General features: G+C 36.1%; 1 protein-coding gene across 1 annotated transcript in view; it reads right to left on the bottom strand.

Annotated features, from left to right (window-relative positions):
* The window catches only part of kif26b (kinesin family member 26B), a 171154-nt gene that overhangs the window by 14887 nt on the left and 129513 nt on the right, over window positions 1–26754 (bottom strand). The window contains exons 6-11 of the mRNA XM_002931509.5: window positions 19813–20019; window positions 17597–17690; window positions 15783–16045; window positions 13073–13256; window positions 10443–10602; window positions 1407–1569 (exon numbers count right to left, since the gene is read on the bottom strand). Coding sequence (XP_002931555.2) covers window positions 1407–1569; window positions 10443–10602; window positions 13073–13256; window positions 15783–16045; window positions 17597–17690; window positions 19813–20019 — 1071 coding nt within the window. The remainder of the gene's footprint in view (window positions 1–1406; window positions 1570–10442; window positions 10603–13072; window positions 13257–15782; window positions 16046–17596; window positions 17691–19812; window positions 20020–26754) is intronic.

The raw sequence follows: 26754 nt of genomic DNA on the forward strand, positions 1-26754 counted from the left end.
TTAGACTGATGACAACCAGCACAAGATCAACAAGTTTTTGAAATCATTTTAACTGCTTTACTTCAATTATCCAACAGCTCTATAGGCTTTGTCCCTGTTTTTATGTTTCAGATACCTACAGGTGATTATAGCAAAATGCAGCAATTGTTTAAAACTGTGCTGCCAATTTTTCCATACAGTCAGCGCAGACAAATGAAGGCTATTCTCTATGTTCTCTGTGCTGCTGCAGGGCACTAAATATTTCCCAGAATGCTTGGTGTTTTACTTGTAATGCAAAGAGTTGCCACATGAAGCATGTGTATGGTGCTGCCAAGGGCACAGAAAACAATGTGGCAGAATGACATATGGCTATATGTGTGGTTTTTAATGCATTATACACAATATGATTGAGCGTGAATGCTTTAAAAATTGGAAAATACAAAAGGGGGTTCTGAGAGCCTTCCAAGGCTAATTAAAGTAAAAGTAAAGTATAACTGAAGTTCATCTAACCTGGCCAACTTTAATTCAAATATTCCACAACAAAAGGCTCGATCCATGTACATTCTCTGGACCTAGGTTTTATAAGTGATTTATTCTGTGCAAGTACATACATTTTCAAGAACAGTGGGCTTTCTGTTATTAGTTTGTGATCCTAAAACAGCCAAGCCACAAAACCATGTAACAGTAAACATCATATGAAAGCCCTATTTACCTCTGGCCAAATCCTTATAGGCTGGCACCTTCCTACTCAGATTCTTCTCTGCCACAGCTTTTATAGCTTTGCAACTGTATGATCATACACTTGTAACTAAAACTCATATTTCTTTTTAATATATGCTATTGCACAGAATACATTACTATTTACATACAGGCCAGGAAATGCACATTGATTAATCCCCTCCTTTTAGCACTGGCAATCTATTGTGTATGGAAATAAAGTACAACTTCCCAACATGATAAAACTTTACTTGAAAATGTTGCAAGGTGTTCTGTAGTAGCAACAAGCTACATAATGTGTACAAACATCAGTGCAAAGCTGCCATTTTCCAGTTCAAGTTATCCTGTTCATGTCAGTTGCATGTTTCATTTTTTCAATCTTCTTTCTTAGAAGAGAAAGCTCTAATGTGGGAGCCTCGTTTTAAATGCATATAAAAGTATGTCAGAAGATGTGTTTCTGTGTGAGCTTCCACTGTTACATTACATTTTCTCTTACATTAACTTTTCTCTTGTTATTGATAGGTTTCCATTCTTTATAAATCTTTCTGCGTAAGCCTTCATCATTATATAGATTTTTATAGAAAAGCTCTACAGCACAGACTAAGCTTCCTGCATATTGCTCTAGTGAAATAAGAAAAATTATGATGAAATTAAATTTAAACTCAACCAATACAAACATTGACATAACTTATTTCATGCTTTTCCCTTACCTTGGTTTTCTTCTTCTTCATTCTTAGAACACGGGAAGCAATCTGGATAGTGGACAGTGTCTCTGTGTAGTTGCCCGCAGCAGCTGAAATGTGAGCTATCATGGTAGTGCGGCAGTTCATATTACCCAGAGACTCCCTGAGCAACATTGTGAGCTTGCTCTCTCTGCAGAAACAAAATGAATTAAGGCTGCATTAGTGAACCATGTTTCACTTGTACTGTCATGATGTGACTTCAGAGGTCTGTGCTTTTCCCCCTTCTTAATGGCATGCTAATCAGTATTATGCTGCAGATTCACATGATGCTATGTCTGGGGATAAGAATAATAGTCGCAGGTCAGTACAATTTGCATCATGGATTCCAGTCACAGGACCAGATACTATAACTGTTTCTTGTATAAAGCCACCAAACCACCAATGTTACTATATTTTCCCTTTGTTTGGATCTACTATGATATTTTCCCTCATTTTTCTGAATATTTACATTATTTGAATTTTTGTTTTTCTTTGTCTTTATAACCTTTAACCAAATTTTGTCTTTAACAGTTATAGCTTAAAATCATTTTAGCCTGTGCTAATATCACATTTTCTTTACATGGCCATTGTTTAATTTACTGAAATTGATATTCTACTCATATTGCATCAGCAATTTGTACAGTACAATCTCAAGGCCATATGCTACCACAATTCCATATCATGTCCCCAAGGTCAAAGATCGGCTGCTTTCAGCATAATAGCCAGCTGACTATAGCCGTGTACCTCTGCACAGAGAGGATGGCTTGAAGAGAACCTAATTCTTAATCAATGCCTTTCTTATGGGGTATTTGTTATGAACTTCCTATTATGGACCATATATGTGCCTGATTTCACTGGTTCATTTCACTGCTAGTAAGCCTTCCATACAACCTATAAAAGGCTTTTGGGGGATACTGGGAGTTTCGGTTTATGCAAAAATGAAATGATTACTTTGAACACCTTATAATGAAACCTCATTTCCACTAAATGAAGAAAAGTCCTTACAAAAGTCTTATTGGGATAAGAACGTTTATTGCATGAATTCTAATATATTTATACATAGTGATCATATTCCCCTTATACACCTAATCAGCACAAACCTTCTCAAACTGACCAGCCCATTTATCTTCTGTAACTTCTATTAGCTTGGTCATCTTTCTCTTGACCCTCTCAGTTTCAGTAACATCGTTTTTGAGTTCTGGAGACCAAAACTGCACTGACTATCCTAGATGAAGCCTTAGCAGTGATTTGATAAAAAGAAGAATGACCCTTTTCTTATGTGCATCTATAAGTACTCTGCATATTAATAAATCCCAATTGCATAAACTTACTAACATTGCAGCTCATCTGCCACTGAACTGCCTAGATTAACATTTGGTCCAGATTCCCCTTTAATCATGACATATCCTGAATGGATTCTATTGCTCTGCATCCTTTTGTGTCATGAACAAACACATATATGTTGCTTTTCATATTAAACAAAATTGACCAATACAGAACCAGACACAACTTAAAACACTAAAGTCTAATTGTAGATTGAAAACAACTATGCAATTTTTATTGGATTTTAATATCCATTTGCAGAGAGCACAAAGACAAACTGCACTAATATTACACTAGGTGGAGAAACACCTGAAACCTCCTTTGCGACTTCCTACTGTCTTAAAAGGATAAATAGTATACAAGCAGTTTTCAACCCAAAACATCCATTAGAGTATTACACCTGTCCTTTAGAGGACATCCATCAGAGTATCACCTGTACCTTTATGGAAAGGCTGGTAATATGGTAAGATGGCTGTGTGCTACTCTGTTTTTTCAAAAAGGAGACTGATGGATGTCTAACATTTTGCACCCTCTTTCCCCATTAGGCCCATTGTTCTTTATGTCAACAGGAAGTGGCACTTTTGTTAATTCAAATTCCTACTTGGATTGTTGCTTATCTGAAGCGGAGTGATAAAAATGCTAAGAAATGCCGAGAGAGCTGCTTTCATTAATGTCAGGAGCCTTTGCAGTAAAGTTATTTTGCAAATAATTTAGCAGATCTTTCTCTGAGGAATTCACACATTAATATTTATAAGTTATGGGCTCAGTTACAAAATATAACTTGAACAAACATCTCCAGATAGAACGAGAAAAAATAAGCAGTGAAAGAAATGACAAGTGCCAAGTGTCCCTTTAAGTGGAAGACAAAAGAAAATTCAGCTGAAGCAGGGTTTCCTTTTTCGTAGACCCAGTTCAAATAATGTAACTATTGATGGCTAGTTGACTAAATCAGGTCAACTTTGTGATTGCCAAGTTTCTAAGATTCTGTGATGTCTGACATAGTGCCAAGAGATCGGCAAATTGCTAAGCGGAGCCATTAGTCTAGGAGCGAGCCTGTTCTCAGCCTGAAAACTATAGGCCTGTTAGTCTGACATTGGTAATAGGAAAGCTTTTAAAGATAGTAAAAAGGGATAAATAAAATTAAAACCTGCACAATTAATTTTTCCAGCATGGTTTTACAAGTAGTAGATCTTGCCAGATTATTTTAATAACCTTCTAAGAGGAGGTGAGCAGGAAATATTAGAGAACATTATAGCAGGGGATCTTTTTCACATAGAAAAGATGAATGTACCAGAGACCAGCCCATTGGACTGAAATTTCATTTGAAGCAGTGAAAATGTTTTTTTTTGCCATGAGGGCAGTAAAGTTATGATGGCAGATCCTATTAATGCCTTTAAGAGTGGCTTATAGTGATCTACAGTTAGTTTAATATAACAATGCGTATAGCTTTATATATGTGACTGTATATATAGGTCTGTATATGTATGTGTATACACACACACATTGCCATTTGTGCACTTCACTTTATCATTATGTGTTCAAAATGAAGTGCATATTTTAGCTCATTAAAATAAGGAATCCTTAATTTCAGGGAGATGCCTACTTTTAAAATTACAGCAGCATTATAAAGTATTTGTTGGCAATATTCCTGGTAGCTTTAAGAGCCAAATTTACTTTTTTTATCTGGAACTTCTTCTCTCTTAATTTATTTGTGCTCTTTACGATAGCAAACCTGCCCCTGGCCCTTGTCTGCATGGGGGAGCAGCATCAGGTTTCAGAAGTGCGCCGAATAAGGTCTCCCAGATTTCCCACTATAGGAAGGCTTTAACATACTATGTTTTCAGCAGGGAATTGTGTCTAATTTTTGCTATAAAATATGCTAAAAAATATACTGTGCTACAACATAACCATGTGTAGCATGTAATAAACGGCAAATCAAAGCAATGGATTAGCTGTAACAAAACCATGCAAGTTTATTATGGGTTAACTAAAATATAATGTAGAACAAATTATTTAGAGAGGCTTATTGTTTTCTTCCAGTGACTCATTATCACAAAAAGATTTTTTTCTTAATCTAGAGATTAAGGAACTTGCAACGTTTCTATAGAAATTACCCATTCAGCATCAAGGCACGCAGTGGTGATTTAGTGCAGGTAATTGCATTTCTGTGTATAACAAAAGGCACGGCTATAAAAACAAAGTTATAGAGATTTTGTGAGCATTAAGGAACCTGACAAATACAATTTTTATTACTGGGCACCATAGAGATGAGCTGTATGCTATGAAAAAGAATTTGCCTGTGATATTAATCCATTTACTTTGCATAATTGTATTACCTTCAAATCTCATTAGAGAGTGGACAAGGTATAAGCTAGCAATTCAGCTTTATGATACTTCAGATCCTTTTATGATTAAAAGTGGTTTATGCAGGGCTCATGGCAACTAGAATGGCAACTAGAATTGCAGGCTTTGATTGTGGATGTGAAGGTTAAAAGAAAAGGCTGCTATTTTCTAGATTGGAATTGTATTCCAAAACACAGCTAGTTATTTAGAAATGACCAATTGCAAGCATTTGACATTTTAGGGGCCTGTATTACTATACAAGTTTCATTGTATGTCCTCCTAAATATATGTATGTCTTTGCAAGCACAATCTTATCTGTTATTAATGAAGGAAACTTAATTTTTCTTTAAATGTATCCTTTAACAAGGAATGGCCTATGTAGTATAGACCACTGTGCTGCATGGAATCTTTTTCATGTAGTAAAGAGAAAAGAGTTATAAGCCAGGCACATCTCTTTTTTGAGCAACATAGGTCTTCAGAACAAAACATGGTTTAGCTGAAATTATACAAGGGTTTTCTGTCTCTGAGAAAGGGGACTATGGCCTATAGCAAGGGCACTTAAATCTCCAAAAGAGTCAGCTGAATGTATACCAGATCTAGAAAGTCTGATGATCTCTTCCTAAAGCAGTTAATATTTTAGCAAACAAAATGAAAGATGGCTTTCAGGTAGCTAATATGCATAAGGTATGCAGGTTTATTCATTTTTTGTGGACAATGGCAAATGGAGAGATTTGTGGCCCACGGAAGCAGACATTTTTCTGTGTGTTAATCCAGATCGCTGCGTGCAGTGTTTTACAAGCAGCAATTTGAATGTTAATGAATGCCAAGGCATTTTCAGGGGACTTGTAGTGTAGTGCTAATTGCCCAGGAGCGACCGATCTCATGTGCCACTGCCCTTAAAAAGCACAACTGGGCTTGTGCCATCCTTTCACTTGAACTTCATAAAAGAAAGGCTTAGTGCACAGACCTCAAATGCCTTTTGTAATGGTGGCTACAAATGACTAAAAAAGGTTTTGGGTAATTAACACTACCTGGAAGTCATGTTTTATTTTTTTTCTAACCTGTACATTATGGTAGAAAAAGGAAAGGAGACCCCTTCCTAGATACTCTAAATTAGGACTGACAGACTTTTTATTTTCTTTTTAAGGTTTTACAGTAAACAAGGGATGGAAACGAGAGAGGGAGGAGGGAGAATAGGTAAAATGGACATGACAACTTTTGCACAGAACCATATGATAACAATCCTACCAGATTCATTTGGCAAACTGGATATCACTATACCAGGGCTGTCCAACTGGCGGCCCGCGACCCCCCTCTGTGTGGCCCCCCACCTGTCTAGCTGCTTTAATGATTTACCTATGTGTAAGCTTTAAATGGTATCAGTACTGAGATTAACTGGCCCCCTCCACTGCTCACACCTCAGATTCAGGCTGTAATCCCCCTGTATTGTTTAAATATGTTATCTCCTGAACTGTTCACACCTTTTAATCCTTGCAGTGTTCACACCCCAGGCTCAGGCTGTAATTACCTACATTGTTCCCCTGTTCACACCTCAGACAGACTGTAGGAGCAGTGCCAGCATTATGTCAGTGTATGCTGTCTGTGTGTGCCATACACACAGGCAGGGTAGGGCAGGTAGAGTATGGCACACATAGGCAGGGTAGGGCAGACAGAGTATGGCACACATAGGCAGGGTAGGGCAGACAGAGTATGGCCCACACAGGCAGGGTAGGGCAGGCAGAGTATGTGCCATACCCTGCCTGCTCTATGCTGTCTGTGTGTCCCATGTGTGTCCCTGTGTTTTATGGTCTTAAAAGCTCTTGTGATAACATGGGTGTGGTTTTAAGTGGGTGTGGTTTAAAAAGGGGGAGTGGTCAAACTGGCTTCCATTATCGGCCCTCTACCGTGTTGGCCAGAAAGATTCCGGCCCTCGGTACCACAGAAGTTGGACAGCGCTGCACTATACTATAGCCTTTGGAAGCCTTGTTGGTTTCGATATATTATTTCCAGGTGAAATAGCCCAGTATTATCAAGGCAGATTTATAGTTAGTTTATGTACGTGCAGATATAGTTTTATATATGTCTGTGTATTGATAGGTTTGTATAATTAAAGTAATAATGTCATTACAAGTCAGGCAAGGCAAGGCTAGGGGGCAAGGGGGGACATTAGATGTGGGATCTGTCTGTCAAAGCCAAAGGTTGAATGCGCCAGGATGAGCATTAGCAGTAACAACCCCCTACATTTGCATATAGTTTTTTGTTTTTTAAAATAAACATACCATAGAACTACAGGCTATTAGTATAGGTATTCCCCAATCATGCACATTACATAAATCTGTCATTTTGGGAATATAGGGATAACAGTGAGCAGGATCTCCACATATGTTAGGATCTCTCTATTGTATATAATGATGTTTTGGCAGAAATGATCAATATATGTTAATGTTTGCAATACAGGCCCAACCAGCATCGTCAATATTAATGCTATCAGTAAACAAAGTTTAACATTAGGTTGTACTTTAAAACAATATTACCAAGTAACCTAAATTCTGGTAATATTTAACCCTATAACAGCAATGATAATAGAGAGTCAGAGATACTTTAATGTAATGTCTGTTACTTATTCAGGATTTCCATTTATTTCAATTGCCTGGATCAATTACCAAATGTGACACTTATATATTTATTAAAAGAATAACTTTGATAGTTTTCAAATTTAAATAAACCCATTAGATATCCACAGATGCTTAGATCGGAGGAAGGTATTCTTTTTTGGTAAAGTCTGTATAAACAAACTTCCTGCTACAGCCTTTCTGTGCCAAGCAGACTTCTGATTCTATCAGGAGCTTTGCCTAATGTAGATTTTATGTTCTGTGATTAAGGCACTTCACAGATAAGAGCAAAATCAACATAAACATGAGGTGCCAATGTTGGACTAGGGCACCTAGGGCCCACAAGGGAACCTGATATCAATGGCTAACCAGCTGGAGCCCTAAAACCTTTCCTTCTTGCTGAAAAAAACATTGGCATCCCCATATTTGGGAGGTTCATTGTGTAATTGTAACTGCTTAATATAGCCAAGATTGCACTAGTTTTCAAACAGGATAGGAGGATAGCACAGACAGACAGAGAATGTGCAGGCCAAACATCTTTATTCCTGTGCTGTTTACAGGCCAGATCTTATGGTTGCTTTGGGGAATCTTTTAGCTTTTGCTCTCCCATTTATAGCGCAAATTCATTCTGAGAAACACCCTGGCAGCCCTGTATAATTTGCAGTCTCCTCGGATTCACCTGCTTGTCTGTGGCAATAAATTTGGCTCCTGTCTCTTCAATGATCCATAAGGGGTTTAAATAAATATTTCCTATCTTTCTCACTGCTAAGAATAAATGAAACAAACAAGCATAACCTGGAAAGGTAAAATAGAGTTAATGTTATATGGTCCAGAAAGGGCAAAAGGCCCACTTAAGCCAGGGCTTACTTGGAAAAATCCCAGGCTAGGCAGGTCTGTCCAAAAGAGTAAAGTGCTAAAAGATTATCGACAGCTAATACTGCCAGCAACTGGTTCTAGAGGTCACAGTAGTCTGCACAAAATTATAGAGACTGGTCAATTGCTTCTTAATGGTGCTGTTTGTGACAAAAAGGAATACCATTGTAAATGGAATGGTATTGCAGTTTTAAAGAATGACAGGAATAAATATATATCTCTGTAAGGCTTACTGCAAATTAGCAAAAGGGAAAAAGAAACTATAGGCAGCAACACTGTTACCTAGCAACATATAGAAGGAATTCATTTTGTTACCCATTAAAATCTAAACTATCATTATAATACAAATGTATACCTGTAAATGTGCCAGAGGTAAAGTAGTTAGGGTCCCTGTATGACTTTAACACATTAAAATTAATTACTGACCCTAAATGAGATTATTTTGTTAATCTTGTGGACAAAGAGAAAAAAAATGAACAGTAAAGGAACTAGTTGTTCTTACATCAAGTACCTTTTGTTCAGCTGTAGTATCCTATTTTTGTCTCAGTAAAAAAATATTGACAGGTAGATTTCAAGATTCAGAACAGCAACAAATATATAAACAGATCTGTACCCCAAATCCAGAACCATCATTGCAAAAAGCCCTGTGTGCGTAGATTAGCAGAAAAAGCAGCTATCCCAGTAAGTGATAATCAGTGGGATCAGATTTATCAAGGGCTTAAAGGAACAGTAACACTAAAAAATGAAAGAGCTTTAAAGTAATAAAAATATAATGCACTGTTGCCCTGCACTGGTAAAATTGGTGTGTTTGCTACAGTAACGCTACTATAATTTATATAATAAGCTGCTGTGTAGCCATGGGGGCAGCCATTCAAGCTGGAAAAAAGGAGAAAAGGCACAGGTTACATAGCAGATAACAGATAAGTTCTGGAGAATACAATAGTGTTTTATCTGTTATCTGCTATGTGCCTGTGCCTTTTCTCCTTTGAATGGCTGCCACCATGGCTACACAGCAGCTTATTTGTATAAATTATAGTAGACTTTCTGAAGTAAACACGCAACTTTTACCAGTGCAGGGCAGCAGCACATTATATTTTAGTTACTTTTATACGCTTTTATTTTTTGGTGTTACTGTTCCTTTAATATCACAGAAGTAAAATCAACCATAAAGAACTAGAATCCTGCATCAATACGCAGATCTATCACATTAATATTTCGATTTTCTACTTCAGGCTGTGTGTAATTTGGAAGAAGCTGTTTAACGAGTATGGAACTATTGAGGACAAACAGATAAAAAAGCTAAGAAAGAGTTAAGTTGTGTGTGCACAAGAGTCCTATAGCACACAATCCTAAATCCTACCCATGGCCATCTGAGTAATGAAGCTACACTCTCCTGCAGACTCTCACTAGGAGACAGAGATTAAGAAGAGTAAAGGTCTCATCCAGTTCTCAGCAGACACATTTTTAATCAAATGTTACAGAACACATGTAAGCTAAATTCACTTCTGATATGTAAGGCATATTAAGGTTGGTTTATCTTTTTTCACTAATCAAAGCAGTAGTAAACAAACACTGGAGCCATAATATTTGAAGTTGCAAAAATTCAAAGACTATCACTTTTAAAAGAAAAATCTGAATCTGATCGCTTTTGATAGGAATACCAGGTTTCAAATCATCCCAAAATTTGGGTTCCTCCTTGAAGGGAGACATGGACCCAAAATACTTCCAGGGGCTAGGAAGTCTGTAGGCTTGTGCTAATAGTACAAGACCTAAATTATCAAAGGACTGTTCTTTATAATTAACAGTTACACAACAAGGTTTCTCATTTTCTCAGACAATACTAGAACAATGCAATATATACAAGGTCACTTACTTGTAAGGGATGTGCTTGCTGCCATTGACCAATGCTAGGATTACATTGCCAAGAGCTGACAGTGAGAGACATTGCCCAGTGCTTCCATCTCTGCTTTTGCTCAGCACTTTGACACAGCTCCCCAAATCAATAAGATGTAATCGGCTGCGACCTCCTGACACTGCCAAGAATGGGGAAAAGTATGGAAACAAGTTTAACCCATTAAATAATTGTAAATTGCATTACACAATGTATTGCTAAATGTATCTCCTACTGTTCTTTAAAAGCAAAAGAGCTCCATAACAATATTTTTTGGGGGAATAACACATGGAAAGAGCTAAAGCATCAGGTATCAGGTGGTACAAACAATTTTTTGTAATCAAAATATATCTTACACTGACAAACAAATACCAAACATATACACATAAGGTGGTGCTAATTGGTACTGCACTGTGCAAAAGATTTGTTATAAAAGTGCAAAACAGCTAGCAATGAGAATCAACAAAAACATCCACCATGTGAGTTCTTGTCATTTTGTGTAACCTAAAACTTTCATATAAAATCTTACCTTTTTAATAGTTCTTGCACAGATAAGTGATATTAGAACCCAATGACCCCTAGAAACTTAGGAAAGCAGGGCCAAGGTTAGGAGGGCCATCCCCACGTTGGGGGGCTGTTATTGGTTAGTGGGATTCCTGCGGTGGTCAGCCTCAGATGGAGACTTGAGAAAGAAGGCAGGTACCAGACTTTAGGCTCTGGGTCAGGGTTAGTCCTCTGGGAGGATATGTTGGCATTGGTTTGTTAAGGTATTGCTTTAGGGTAAATGGCATATCAAGTGTGATTTACAGTCTGATCTAAGCAACCTGAACCACTAGCAGTGGTTTCTCATACTACAAAATAAAAATACTCCATCTCTCTCACATATTGGGCTAGATTCAATTCAATGAGAAAAAAGTTTATTGTGTAAAAACTCATGGACAAGATTCAATTTGAGATGTAATTCAATTTAGAAAACCTTATCTCAAAGATAATCAAGTGAAAACTCTATTGAAGTCTATGGGAAAAAACTGGAAGTGAGAGAGGAAAAAAGTATTTTCTCCTTGAATTGAATCTCGTCCATCAGTTTTTACTTGATAAACCGTGAGATAACTTCTTCTCACTGAATTAAATCTAGCCCATTACAGGAATAGGTGTCTATGTTTCTTGTTTAAGACTTGGTGGGATGCTGGAATTTCAACAACAGTTAAAGAGCAAGAGGATACACAGTGCATCTCTAATTTACTGGTGGCTTTTTTTGGGCCAATGCTTCTCTAACTCTGGCTCTGAAAATACGAAGTAGCTACTCTACCTTTGCCCAACTATCCACAAAGAAAATTAAACCTAAACAGCATGTTTATAAATGAACTCACAATGTTATTCTGTAAATTTAAGGGAAACAATTATCCTTAGATTTATAGACTATAAAATAATTAATTACACAAAATAAAAACAGTTTGGCCAAAAGGCTAATAAGACAACCACCAAAGAGATCTCTGAAGAACTTTCCTATTTATGGCCAGGAAAACCATAGTTTCTGTAATAGTCAGCATATTCCAGTGCTGCATAGCTGGGAGGCAATAACTCCACACCAATGATAAACATTTACACAGATAGCGGAGGTGGAGAGAGACTTTGGAAAATTAGTAAATGTACTTTAAAGATTAAGGAGTAGGCATGGAAATGACAACTGTGAAATTAATTCAAGCTGTAGATATTTGTAAAAATGGTAAGACTCAGGTGCACCGTTATTAATGTACGAACGCTCCGAATGCGACTTTTTCATACTGAGCGTATTTTCTGCGACATTTTCGTTATCTTTGCATGACTTTTTCGTACTTCTCGACAAAATCATATTGTCGTGCCGAGTACGAAAGTTTCTGATTCATTCAAGCTTCGGTATCATGAAGTTGGAGCTGCAGAGTGCCATTGAGTCCTATGGGAGGTTTCCAAAATCATGCACTGAAGGTTCAAAGTCGGAAAGGTTTTCCTGACATTTACGCTCGGATACGAAAAATTTGGGACTTGTGGATTCCCATTACGATATTATCGTGGACTATTCCGATTTTTTTGTAAGCATTTCCGTGATATTTGTGATCATCAGAAATTATCGTATCCAATCCGAATTTTTCCCATTTTGGGATTCGAACTCGTAGTTTGATGAATGTGCCCCCTAGTGTTGCTCACGTATGGTCATGGATAATTACAATTATATATGTAGTTATTTCAAGAGTTTAATTTATGTGTTAAGTGTTTTTGAGGATACAAAACAGGATTTGGATTTGGTCGAATCCATGGTCCTGGCCGAACCTAATATGAATCCTTAAAATCATGTGACTTTTAAACCTTCATTACCTTAATTTGCATATGCAAATTAGGATTTGGGGTTCAGCCAAATCCCAAAATAGTGGATACATCCCTAGAATGAATGCATGAAAGAATGAATTTCGGATTTCATGAATACAGACTACCTCCATGTAATGACAGTAATATGATAACATGCACCTCTAGAAATATGCACAAACATATCACCAGGCCAAATTATTCTCCTGCGATCATCAATCAACAAAATAGTTGTTCCTAAATTCTCTCTATGCTTAATAACAAATACTCACTGCCTCCTTTTCCACTCTTTTCCATGCGATACTGATAGATATGCAAAGTAAACAACATGTGTGAGTTTCTATGGTCATCTTCATCGCAGTCTCGTTGACTGCTCCTTCGTGAGGCAATGGCTGCATCCAGAAAGAAGGCTGCTTTCTCTGCTGTGGGAGCCCGCAATTCGCTCTGGTTCTGCAGCTAAAGAACAAAATGGACGCAGACAAATACAAATGATATACATTAATATAATATAAATAACTGGTTGTTTAAAGAATAGTAAAGCCATATATATATATAGAGAGAGAGAGAGAGAGAGAAAGGTCCTAATGAGGACTGAAACGTCAGTTTTAAACAATATGTTTTCAATAAATATTGAAGGGTGTGCCGGCCACGGATGATTTATTCTTCCCTGACTAACCCACAACATACAGTACAGAGGGCTGTGGCTCTGTAGCTTTATATAATTAGCAGGAGGAAGTATTGCCTTGTCCCCGCAAAGATATCTGTAACTATAAAAAGCTCTGACTATACTGTAGCATGCATTTTTGCACACAAGTTTTAAAAAGTGACCATAAAAGAATTTGTTTTCCACACAGTAAAAAAGCAGTTAGCATTTTTTCTGCTTTTCCTAACAAAAGCCACAGACTATAAAAATATATGGTTTTAAGAGTCTGAATGATGGCCTAAATATGAATTTTAAGTGTTTTTTGTTATTTTTCCTGGAAGTAGAAGTCACATTCAACTTCCTGACTTGTACGAGCACAATCAACGCCTCTTCCTTCCCCCAGCTGCAGTGAGATAAGAAGCAGCTTATCATAAAGAGGCTTCTTGGTGGACTGCTGATACTCTAACGAACCAGGAAGTAGAAAGTGACTTTGGTTTTAACTTCATATTGAAAGAAAAATGTATATTTGTAATTAAAACTATAGCCATAAATGATGTTCAGCACTAGCCATATTCATAGAACAAATGTTGAAAAATGTGGTATGCTTCCCCTTTATGGTATATGATAGATCTGAGCACAGTAAGGTAAACAATGTTTGTAACTGCTTATATAGACTGTGCCAGCATTACAGTGGATTATAAAGAATGTTATAAATTATGAATATTCCTCCCTGTTTCTACATGAGCAAGCCATGTTCTCCAGATATAAAGCCAATAGAGAAGATTCACGTTATGCAACATCTCCCTTCAGCATTATTTATCTTTTAAAAAATGTAATTTTCCCCCCTGTGTCTGTTGATAAAAGGTCAAACACTGTGATACTGTTTATGATATCTTGTAGGTTGAACTAATCTTATCTTAGATATCTCCCGAATGTTACAAAGTGTCAATTGTATAAAACAGTGTGTTCTGAAGATGATATCCTTTGGAAATATGTCATTATTGTCTTTTGTGTAACAAAAGAACTGTCCTTAGCTGGTGCCTTCATTGGGTTTTAAGACTTAATTCATGTGTTCAAGTTAAAAAAAAGCCTATGTTTTAAATGGAAACACTTTACAAAAAATGATTCATGAAAATATAAGATAACAACTTATTTCCCTGTCACATTAGACATTGTAATGGCTTCCTATCAGGAATGTGTCTCCTTGCAGTCATGTTGGGAATCCTCAGCAATTATCTTTTTAACAGTATGTACAGTACCTGTTGTCAGCCCTTGGTAAATCTGAATTTGTCCTGTTTGTAAAGCACTTTGTATAATTGTCGAGCAATAAAAACGAAGCCATTTATTGATATATATACTGTATAATACATACAGTGGTCCAGGTCAAACATTTTAACTATTTCCTTGGATTTTCCTTAAGAAATGTATGATCTGCCACACCTTCCAATTTTCCTCCTTTCTGACTGGTTTGCTTATTTAGGGGTGTGCTGTTGTGTTATTAAACCAAAGCTGTGGTAGGGGTTTTAACAATGAGCTCCACTGGATGAAGGCAACGCTACTTTTCCTTGTTTTGGTATTGGCCACCCTGTTGCATAAAAACATAGCTGTTCTCAGAAGCTTGCTAGTTTGACAAGGCTCTGGCACCCAATTTAGTCCCAAGATATCTTTTTCTGGTTAGCAACATCTCGAAAAGCTCCATCATATTCTAAAAAATAATTTTTATATTGTATATCAGAAAATTGGATAAAGTATAGTTTGAAAATTAATTTTAAAATGAGCTGACAATATTATGAACCAATGATACAAGGCATAATTTTGTGGTTTTACAGCATTGCCACATTTTCAGACCTCCTACATATTTATGTTTGCTACACTTCTGATCAGTTATTGAAAATACTCTCTCCAAAACCATTCACTGCATGCTGAACAGAAAATAATACAACAGCCCAGAATCTACATAACCACAGATTTCATGCAGAAGGCATTCTTAAAGCAGTTTGCGATTGTGGGTTTAATATAGATTAAATTATTCTAACATTTTTATCCAGCAAATTTACCCAATTCTACTCTATGCTGATATCACTGTCCTTATATAAAGCAGTAGATATAACTAATAGAGTGGCAACTGCTAATCTCCTATTTTGAAGGTTAATGTCACCAGTTACTGGCTTTGTTGACTTGCAAAAAAATAAATTTGCCCAACTAAACAAACAATGGGCCCCAATCATATTTAGGAGTACCACTAAGCATTTAAAAAAGAGGTCTATTTCGTTGATTTTTATTAACTGTGACAAATGATAATAAATTGGCATGGATAAAGAATGCTTTGAGGTATATACCTGCATGCCACATATTGGGTCCTCACACAGATAAACCCCTGGTGACTGGCCATCCTGTAGACTGCCTGTAGCTACTTCTGATAGCAGGTCTCTTAGATTTTCTTCCTTTCCCCACACTTCAACTGCTGACACCCTGACTGAGAAACGTGCTCCTGTCTTCTCTTTGCGTTCATTGATCAGTTTGAAGAGCCATGAAATAGCACAAGGAATGATGCCCAGATTCTGCATGGAGTCATCTTTTCCAATCATTGTGTATGACTTTCCTGCAGATAAGTAGCACAGATGAGAATCATTCTAGTGAGAAATGCAATTGTAAACTGCCAGGCAAAATCACTACATAAACCTGCATGTATGCACTTAGAATATATAACAGTAATAGCTGTAATTATTATTGTGAAGTGACAATACAGATAATAAACCTAATATAAAATGAATCCAAGCCACGTATTATAGGATTCCCTTTATCGCCTATAAAATGCAGTAGCATAGAGAAAACACTAAAATTGAATTTGGTTTATTACCATATAAGGACAATATGAGACAGTGAGTCATTTAAGAAGTGGTGAGAAGCCATACAACCCCATCTGCAGACACACAGTAATATTTATTACTGAGGTGCAAGTCATAACATGAATATTGAGGATATTTCCACACACACCTATAATGTTATTGTCATCACTCACCATTCCCAGCAGACAGACAGAACTGCACTTACAAATGCTTCTGGAATTTTGCAGAAAACTTCATGCAATTTAAATTTTTTTTGGCCATTAAAGACTGTGGATATGTTAACAGTAGCTGTTCATATATGGGCGTGGATATAATACAATACCAATACTATATTCAAACATTTTATTTGTGTGTTTACAAGTATGCAGCATGCATTTTTGTCTAGTGCGGGTTCCTGAAATAACCCCATTTTGCCTACAGTATTGAGTCACATAAGTCATTCACTGCAGTCAGTTTGGATAATGCATATATATATGCTTCAGTTTTTGCCTCCTGATGAAAGTCCCAGTGGGGACTGAAACGTTGAGGCTTGCTATGTTTAGTTTGCTCCTTTTTTCTCAATAAATATCATTTTATATACATTTGTATGAAACCCTGTGTGTTCTGGCATTACTCCTGCAATATTTTAGTTTATATGGCTCTTGCACCCAGGTTGTATTTTTTGTTAGTGGCGTGCACCATTATGATCTCTGTATATATATATATATATATATAAGGGTAAAAATAATAATAGCAACACACACACACATATATATATATATGTGTGTGTGTGTTGCTATTATTATTTTTACCCTTACAATGTTGTAGATGATGATGGCTCTATTACATGAAGAAAACAAATTGCCCAAGAGTATTCTAGCTTCCCAATTTCCCAGATACCAGGTATTTTGGGTTTTTTTCTGACCCAGGTGGCAGCCATCAGCATAAATGTACCCCTGGGATGATGACAGTACCAGAAAAATGCTTTTTATATACTTCAATTGCAATATGCCTGGGGTGAAAATAAAGCAAGTGCTAGTTTATGGAGTGACCATTTGGAGAATTAATCAGTAAGGCATTGGTTTAGTTATAACTAATTTTTATGTGTCATTTTATTTCATGACCTTCCTTATTTTTGCTTTTTGACACCTAATAAAAAAGGAGGTCATCTGTTTTTCCTGCAACAGTATGAATAAGTACTTTCTCTAACAAACAATGAGAATAAGAAAAATACAGCAGTTACTTAAAGAACACAAACCTCTCTTAATAATTTAGCTAATTTACATGCTCTAAGAGATAAATGATAATGAGGAGACACAACTAACCAAGCTTTGAATGGCCAAAGCAGAAAACACAGCCATCTGCCCCGTTCACCACGGACTGTATGACTTCAGCAACTGTCCCAGCGCATACCTCTGCCTGGAGAGAAGGATCAGCAAGTTAGAGAAAATTTGCTTAATATCTCTTTTTTAAAAGAGCTGAAATAGCAATACAGGTATGGGACCTATTATCCAGAATGCTCGGGACCTGGGGTTTTCCAGATAAGGGGTCTTTCCGTAATTCGGATCTCCTACCTTAAGTCTGCTAAAAAAAATTATTTAAACAGTAATTAAACCCAATAGGATTGTTGTAGACCCAATAAGGATTAATTATATATTAGTTGGGATTAAGTACAAGATACTGTTTTATTAATATAGAGAAAAAGGAAACCATTTTAAAAAATGTGAATTTCCGTAATTTGGAACTTTCTGGATAATGGGTTTCCTGATAAGGGGTCTGATATCTGTACAGTGAATTTATAATGAGCTATGTGATCTAGATATATTGTATACTTTCGCTGAAAAAAACAATTATAGTTCTTTCAAGTATTTGTACAGTACATTTAGTATAGTCAAAAACTTTTTCTCAGTTTAGTTCCAAGCAGTGTGACCCACAAATGTATGAGGCACATAAGAGCATCTTTTACTAAGGAGATGATTTATCAATGTTCATATTTATAAAAAGATATGTTTAAATATTTATACATTCATTCAATTTGCACCTAAGTGTTAGAGTACTGAAGTAATTCTGTTATGCTATATACTCAGGTTCCCAGGTTGCTTTACCATTGAAATCTATATGAACCTAGCACAAAGTGAAAATGCTTTTCTTGAGCCCAAGAATATTTACACAACAAATTATAAATACCGGTGAAATACTGTAGAGAAATGCTCTACACAAAATTTGATGAGCTTTTTCACGTAATAGACTCAGAAAAGAGTGAGCATAAAGTAGCATTTTTCCTATGCTTTCAAATGTTTCTATTTATAAAAAGGTGAATTTTGGATAAAATATTTTTCTCACTTTTTTCCCAAAAATGTTTTCATGCCAGGAGAAATGTTTTATTAATGGGCATCTTGTTTTTGTGAAGAAAAAATGTCAACAAAAAGGTCAACAAATTCTAAAACTAATGGTAAATTCCTATAGAAAAATCAGCATTCTAAGATTTTGTTCTGTGCCTGTGCTCATATATTTTAAAATAAAAATACATTCAGCAAAGTCTGCTCTTTCCTGTATGTATGGTACTGTAATGATAAAATCAACACAAAAGGACATAAATAATACATTTTGCACACAAAATGCTGAGATTGCCTCATTACAATTCATGAATTCCTGCACAGATATAATCAGCTCCTTTACTAGCCAGGAATGGCTTCCATGAAATACCCGCACTAGTGTGGCTTTCTATACTGCCTGCCAAAATTTATGAGGTATATAAAATTTAAGGAAGCCATTTTAATGTTTAAACGCATAAAACACCAGTGCATTGCAAATTAATGAGCTGTGATTTAATGTGTTGCAGACAGATAGAGTTTTTGTTTTACAGTGCGCAAATGCCAGCCCTGAATTAATAATGACCTGGTAGTGACCTGATTAGTGTATCTTCCTACAGCACAGTTCCCATGTTTTTAATAATGGTCCTTAAAGCACAGACTCAAATTAGCCACTTTTGATGCTAAAAAAGTCCTCAGGGACCAAAGGCTTATATTAACCTTATTATAGCTAGTAGGTTTAGTGCAGTATTCATACAACTATAACCTTGCCTTAACCCTATGTGGCTACATTCACTCATATAGAACAGTCCCAAAGCAGCAAAGCACAGTGATTATATAGCATAAGGTATGGGAAATTCAACTCCTCATGAAGTACTGGCTGACTTGCTATGAAGTATAATCCATCTAAAAACAACAAGAGAACTATATTTTTTAATTGAATTACTTCTGTGGCAGTGGGGATATCTATAAAACTTGGCTTAAGTGTTTCCAAAGAATGAACTATATAAGAAAGTGGTATAAGCTTTCCTTGCCAATTGCCCATATATCCCTAAACCTGGCCACACACTGGAAAGTAGAAGACTCTAATAATGTAGCTCGGTGGTGCCCTACTACAATAGTAAAAAGCGATACTAATAATTCAAATTTAAATACATACCAAATTTAAATGTAATTTCTTTTATTATACACTAGAGTTTAATCATATCACAAATAAAAATATTATTTACCTGCGATGCATCCTGGGGAAAGACAGCATCAAAAGCGAACATCTTCGGAGGTATCTGACTGCCCCTCTTTTGGAAGGCATTCTGCCCGCTGCAGGATAATGGGTCATATAATGTAATCTGTTTTTTACGTGGATCTGCTTTTAAGAATGAGCTGGAATCAGCAGACTCTCCAACAAGTGTGGAACAAATTCGAACCATGACTTTTACCTGTGGACAGAGACAAAATAGGGTTGTGATACTTAGGGGCAGATTTACTAAAATTCTAATATTTGTCAGTTTTAGTATTTTAAAATTCAAATAAACTCATTTCCATGAATGTCTTGTATGTACTAAAAAGTCTGAACTGAAAAAGTCAATGTGGGAAAAGTCACAAAAATTCAGAATTTTTCGACTTGTCAGATGGAAAATGCGACTTTTTGGAATTGGCACACAAAAATCGGAAAACCTTTTAAGTTTTGAAGGAAAGAAGGATCCTCCAGGGAAGGAAAAGGGATAACTGCCATTGACGTCTACCTGATCTCGTATTTTTAGCCGTTGGATGCATGGTAAATCTCGTAAAAATCTCAACTTTTCCCCCTGTGACTTTTAGAGCTAAAAATCCGAACTGGGGAAATAAAATCTGATGGTTAGTAAATTTCAGCAACAGCAGTGCTTGAACTGGTGTCCAATTAAACAACATACTTTTTATTTAAAGTTAAATTACATTTTAATTTAAGTAAAATAATTTAAAAACTATAATTTGACAAGTAAGTCATATAAATGTTTATTCTTAAAAAAAAAAAGAACTGCAGCACAATAATATAGAGTTCACTGTGAAGGTTATGCTGCACCTGGCATGTTCTTCTTCTGAATCACACTACTGATGTCCAAGTGGGGCATACCATGCTGCTAGACATAATTACTTCATCCTAACTGGACATGCCATATGCCTGCCACACACTGTTTGTTTTGTCAGCTATTTCTTTATCTTACTGGCAGAAAACACTTTCTAAAGCCTGTATAAAAAGTGATAAACCTGACTAAACAAGTCAGTGGTGCAGCAGAAATAAAATGAACCCATGACTGTTAGCCTTATGTCAGACTCTAAATTCTGAGATTGCAGCTTTCATTGTGTGATCTGATGAATTTGATCTCAAGGTGGTGGAATAAAGGCCTACATTTTAAATGGCAACTATAAATCCTTTGTAAACCAACAAGAATAGCCCCATACACATTATTATACTGTATCTCTGAATATTGTGGCGATCAAAGTAAACACATTCTGATGGCATAAGATAGATTAACAAAAAAAGACATGAGCGTTAAATATACCACATTTTTGCAAATAGTTGTCACAAAGCTCATTTGATTACAACAAAGATGGTCATCCGATAATGCCACTCCAACGTATCGCCGTAACATTCAGTGGCAAAGGTGAATAAGTAATTACATGCGAATAACACTCACCCTTGAAAATACATACCACATGGTAAAGGTAAGATGTATCCCTTAAAGCTCAAACCCAATAAAACACAACACACCAAAATAAGGGTGAAGACAGGCTGCAGCTTTATTCTTTCTACCAATAAATAGAATTTAATAACACAACACTGTAGTTAATAACTCCTAGCCAGCCCCTGCTTACTCCTACAGCAGGCTACCTAATATTTTAACCATCCTGGCCTTGTATTACCAGCCATGGGATGACTGGCCAAATTTTACCATTTCTTTTTTTTTCAGCTACGACAATACCATTTATTTTTGTAAGGGTGGGTGGGGAAACTTCTCTTGTGCAGCAGGTAAAAGCCTGTTTGCCTCTCTATTTCTAGCCCTTTTTCCCGATCTTAAAGTACTCTTAGATACTTCTGGACTAGCTAACCCTAACTTCCTGTGTTACCGAACAAAATCTTTATTTCCTCTGCCCAGCCTAACTATTCACTATGAAATCCCCACCACAACTACATTCCCAAATGTATCTTCTCCCTTCAAAAGCAGCTGGTAGGAGGTTGACAGCATAATGCATTATTTCAATGTATGTGTGCAAAAATTACCATCAATGGACTTCGTATTAAACCTTTAATATAATAATTATATAATAATTATTATAATTATTATATATTATTTTAATTATTATTAATTGTAACTGTTAAGTCTTTTACATAATTAGAAGTATAAATACATGCTTGTGTTTCAGTTTTTACTATATAATATAGTAATACTGGTTATATAGGCCAAAATGAACAATTGCGTATTATGAGTAATATTGCAAACTTAATGAAAGTTAAACACTTACAGGGTAAAGTTTTTGGTTACTTCTTACATCATTATAATTATTAAGAGGTGCAGTATAACATATTAAATATTTTCTTCAAGAAAACTAGCTCTGCGTGTATGAATGAAACAAATGTCCATTTTTACTCCACTGTGCTATGGGAAATAAAAGGCAGCTGAAGTGACAAGAAGGAAATGTTTATGGTGCTTGGCTAACATAACCATTTGGTAGAGTTTAGTGTATTTATGAATAAAAGCCTGACGTGGTTTCTATTAAAATACTCAGTTCCAGTTTTGCACGGATGCTGAATGAGGTCAGCAGATTGTGCAGGTGCTGACTGGTTGCCCTAGAGGCGTGCAGGACAACACAAAATCATTTGCTCCTAGTGATGATATTTTCTTGGAAGCAGGTAAATAAATTTATCGCACTGCAATGATTCAGTGAAAGCATGAAGAAAGGGAGAGGAAATTGGTTTGCAGAGAGCAAGTCATTATGGGAAGCTGTGGAGGAAAACAAACAGGTTATTACAGAAACAGAAGCAGTAACGAAGATCAGGAACACAAGCATTTAAGAATTCTTACTATGAGATAGAATCTCTTATTACTGTTTGAAAACAGCTTCGATTGCACCTGTCTAAATCCCCGAATCACGTGAGGCTAGCAGATCTAAGCTTCGCTTCAATGCCCTTGATAAGCCTGTGCTACAGATAAACCAGCATTTGGTGGATGTTATCAACACATGATGTGAACAAGCAGTCATTTAAAAAAAAAAAAAAAAAAAAAAGTAGTGGACATGGCAGGCAGGGCTCCATTTCTCTGAAGGGAATGAGATCACTTTTTAGAAGTTACACAGATGTTATTTAAATGTATTAACATTAAAAGGGCATTTTTAATATGTGTGTTCTTTTTTTCTTTTTTCATTATATCAAAAGAAAATGTGTGTGTGCAGTCCCACAATCAGGGGGTGTAAACAGTGTACTACAGTCAGGGGTCCTGTGGGATGTTAAATTGCAATTAGTAGGTCAAAAAGAGTGGCGGTGAGTGGGTGGGGTTTGAATGGCTAATGAGTAGTTTTTTTTTTTTTATAATGGGGTGTTTCTGGCTGGCTCTGAGGATTGGCCATGGTCATGCATGCGCAAGCTTTTTTATTTTCACCGGGGTCCCATTGTATGGGAAGTGATAAGGAAGGATGTGGCAGCAAATAATAGCATATGAGGTGCTTTCTCATGCTTCCCATGGAAAACAAAAATATCTTGCCATTGCCCTGCATGTAAATAGCCAATGGTATGTCATTTGCATTGGCAGGTATTTTTGCACGATTTGAGTGACATACCCAAGGCGATTTACATTCAGGGCAATGGCAAGGTTTTTTTCAGGCATTTTTTCACCTGCAGGAAAAAACATGTCCTGTGTGCCCTTGCCCTAATAAATTCAAATTTATATGAAGCAGAATTGACAGCTGGGTAAGTGACTCCTTCAAGTATGAAGAAAGAAAAAAAATGAAGGGATGCCCCTTTAAGAATACAATAAAAGAAGATACCATGACATGTGTGTGCATGTGTAATAAGGAACAAAGCGATGTAAGTGAAGAAAGGAAGTGTACAAATCAGTAAACAATATAGATTACATCTGCATGTATACTTTATAAAATGTCATCCTCTTATATCTAGCTTTGCTTTTAGGTTTTATTTCAAGAGGTTTTTCTGAGGGGGAATTCATTCCATTTAATTTCAATGCATTTACTGTATGGTTGCCATTTATAGGAAGATTTGTATGTTTTTTCTATAAAAGCTGAGCAACCCTAAGGCAGATTTGATCATTCTGAGATGATTTCAAGGCAGTAGCCATGGATAAAGGACAGCTAAACTTCTCTGTTGTGATGAGTTACAAATCAACACAAATATCTTGTGGTGCACTTTGGGTGGCACAAACGTGTCTCCTTAACTCCTCATAATTAGTATTCATATGTGGCACTGATTAAGATTATTAAGAAAGGTCAGTAAACTTTAAACCCATATTCATACATGAAGTGTTTATGTATTTCATATTGAACTGTCTAATAACTCATGTTTTGAATGGGGTTAGCAAATGTAAACATCCCTCAGTTCACACAGGGAGCTCAAAGTGTTATCTTATAAACTTTATTACATAATTTACCAAGAAAAAATGATTATTTGACATATTTAGTCACTTTAAGAGCTATAGTTATATTATACTATACTGTTTACTGCAAAGGAGATGGCAAGCATGTTTTTTTCTTCAGTGTAATTAAATCACTACACATGCAGATTTATGTATCAATTTTTTTCCTAGCAACAGGAAATTGGACTTTTATGCCTGGCTTCCTGCATTCCATTATCCTTTTAGCCCAATGTTTTTAACTAATCCTTGATAATTAATGGGCCTTAAGCTGATACTACTTGCAATTACCAAGACCACTCACACAGCCTGCGAGAGCTTTAGCTACAATCAATTTCAGAACAGAAGAATAAATTAACCAGCTACAGAGGCCAATCTCCCAGAGAGCAAATAGTAACAGATAGGCTTTACATCTTCAGATCTCTGTCACCTACACAATATAAGGTCAGCTTTATTCAAGTAAATTTGGATGCTAGAATTTGCTGAATGTCAAAACCTGCAGGCATGTGTTTTAGTTCTGTTTCTTTGCATTTTTTCTAAACTAAGCAGAAGGAAATATACTGGATACCAATAATCAAATCCAACAAAGTCTGACAGACAAAATCTTTAAGTGAATCAGGGCTGGGGAATTCCCCAGAAGAACCTGACCCCATTTTGAAAGTACAACAGACTAAACATACTTGTGAAAGGCTAGGCAACTTAAAAAACGATCCCTTTATCTTTTAATCTCCAAATAGCCATAATCCATTAGGAACATCTACCATGGTTATTCAAATTATGTTTTTTAGGACAAACAATTCCTTTTCTGGCTTTTTTCATTATTTTTTAATTTCATTCTTATTATCCATTTGCATTTCATTCTTCTTTTATCTTATTTTAACAAAGAAAGATTTTCATTCTATGTTATGCCAATGTTTATAAGTGTGCCAGTTAAGTTATGCAATATAGTGTGGAGGGCTTCAATATACTCTTTCTGAATTACAGCTCTGCTGTCAGGGGATGCAGTGTCTTTAAAGTTAACTATCAAGAGATGGGAGAAAACAAAAATGGACCTTTGTGTGAGAACCTTCAACACTGGGAACAACTGGGCCCCTTTCAGAGCCCCTTTCAGAGCAAAATGATGTACCTTAAACCAATAAATATTCCTCAATATGCCTCATAATTATATTTTAATATTTCTGCTCATACTTAGCTGTTTTTTCAAACTTCTGGAAACCCCTAGAGATCAATAAGGCATGAAGGTATATTATAATCTCTGTGCCATGAATCGGTGTTTAAAGAATATGATATGGAATTCCTTTCAGTGGTTCTAGTCTGTGGTAAAATATACATATACATATTCTGAATGGAAATTAAATAATAATTTGAACTTTTGGACTATTTGCCCAAATATGAAGGAGCCCTGTGAGGAAACAAAACAAGGCCTTATTCACACTGTTTTAGGGCAGGAAACATCAAAAGTCATACTATAAATTACCTATCTCTTACCAGTCAACAACCTTCAATCAATACTGCTGGCAATAGAAAAAGTATATATGCTGTAAACCTTTTCAAACTACAGATGATATCCAGACCACAGAGGAAACAGCATTGCTTTTCCAGGCTCTCAGCCTTTAAAAGAAAAAATGATAGTACAAACAGCCTTTTACCTGCAGCCAACTTTCTTATGAAAGAGGTAGTTATAAAACTGCAACTATTTTGCTTATGTATAATAGATGGTTTAGCCTCACTCATCGTTGGGTTTCAAAGAGCTTTTACATTTGACCCTCAATGAATGATCTGTTTTTATATTGGCATTTTACCATAACTCTATGGTAGGCAATATGTAAAAAAAATCTTGTTTGCATCTTAAATCTCAGTTCTATGATTAGAAAGTGCAAATGTTAATTTATAAAATATTCAAAAATGTCTTATATTCAAACACTGAGAGGAAGTGTCCCACTACAGCAATGCTGGAGCAATGGTGCAAAGAGGAACAATGCCTGAAACCTTTGGAGTACAGGAGAGACTACTATTCTTTGTTTATATAGCACTGAAATATTCCTCATCATTCATATAAGTCCCTGCCCCCACTGGAACATACAGTCTAAGGACCCTATCACATTCACACACACTAGGGTCAATTTTATCAGGAGTCTGTTAACCTGTTTATGTGTATGTGTATGTATATGTGGAAGGAAACTGTAAAACAAACAAGGAAAAAAAATACTTTCACTGCTTATGCATATCTGTAGTTCTATGCTTCTATTATAGGCAACCTTCATTGTGGATGTGTGGGTTGACTGTGTACCAGACAACTTTAGGGAGAAAATCATTTCTTGAAAAATAAGAAACATATGAAAGTACCTAACCATTGTTTAATAGCACATGAAAAGTTTGGCCCTCATATTCAACTGCTAATGTACATACTAACTGAACTAACAGATAATTGTGATGTATAGTGAATGTATGAAAACATTTTTTAGATGTCATAATAATAGTAGAAGCCACAAATAAAGTCAAGTGAAACATTAAGGAAATCTAAACAATGAAATCTACCTAAGTCTGGTAAAG

This window comes from Xenopus tropicalis, chromosome 5, assembly GCF_000004195.4.
Source record: "Xenopus tropicalis strain Nigerian chromosome 5, UCB_Xtro_10.0, whole genome shotgun sequence".
NCBI classification, from domain to species: domain Eukaryota; kingdom Metazoa; phylum Chordata; class Amphibia; order Anura; family Pipidae; genus Xenopus; species Xenopus tropicalis.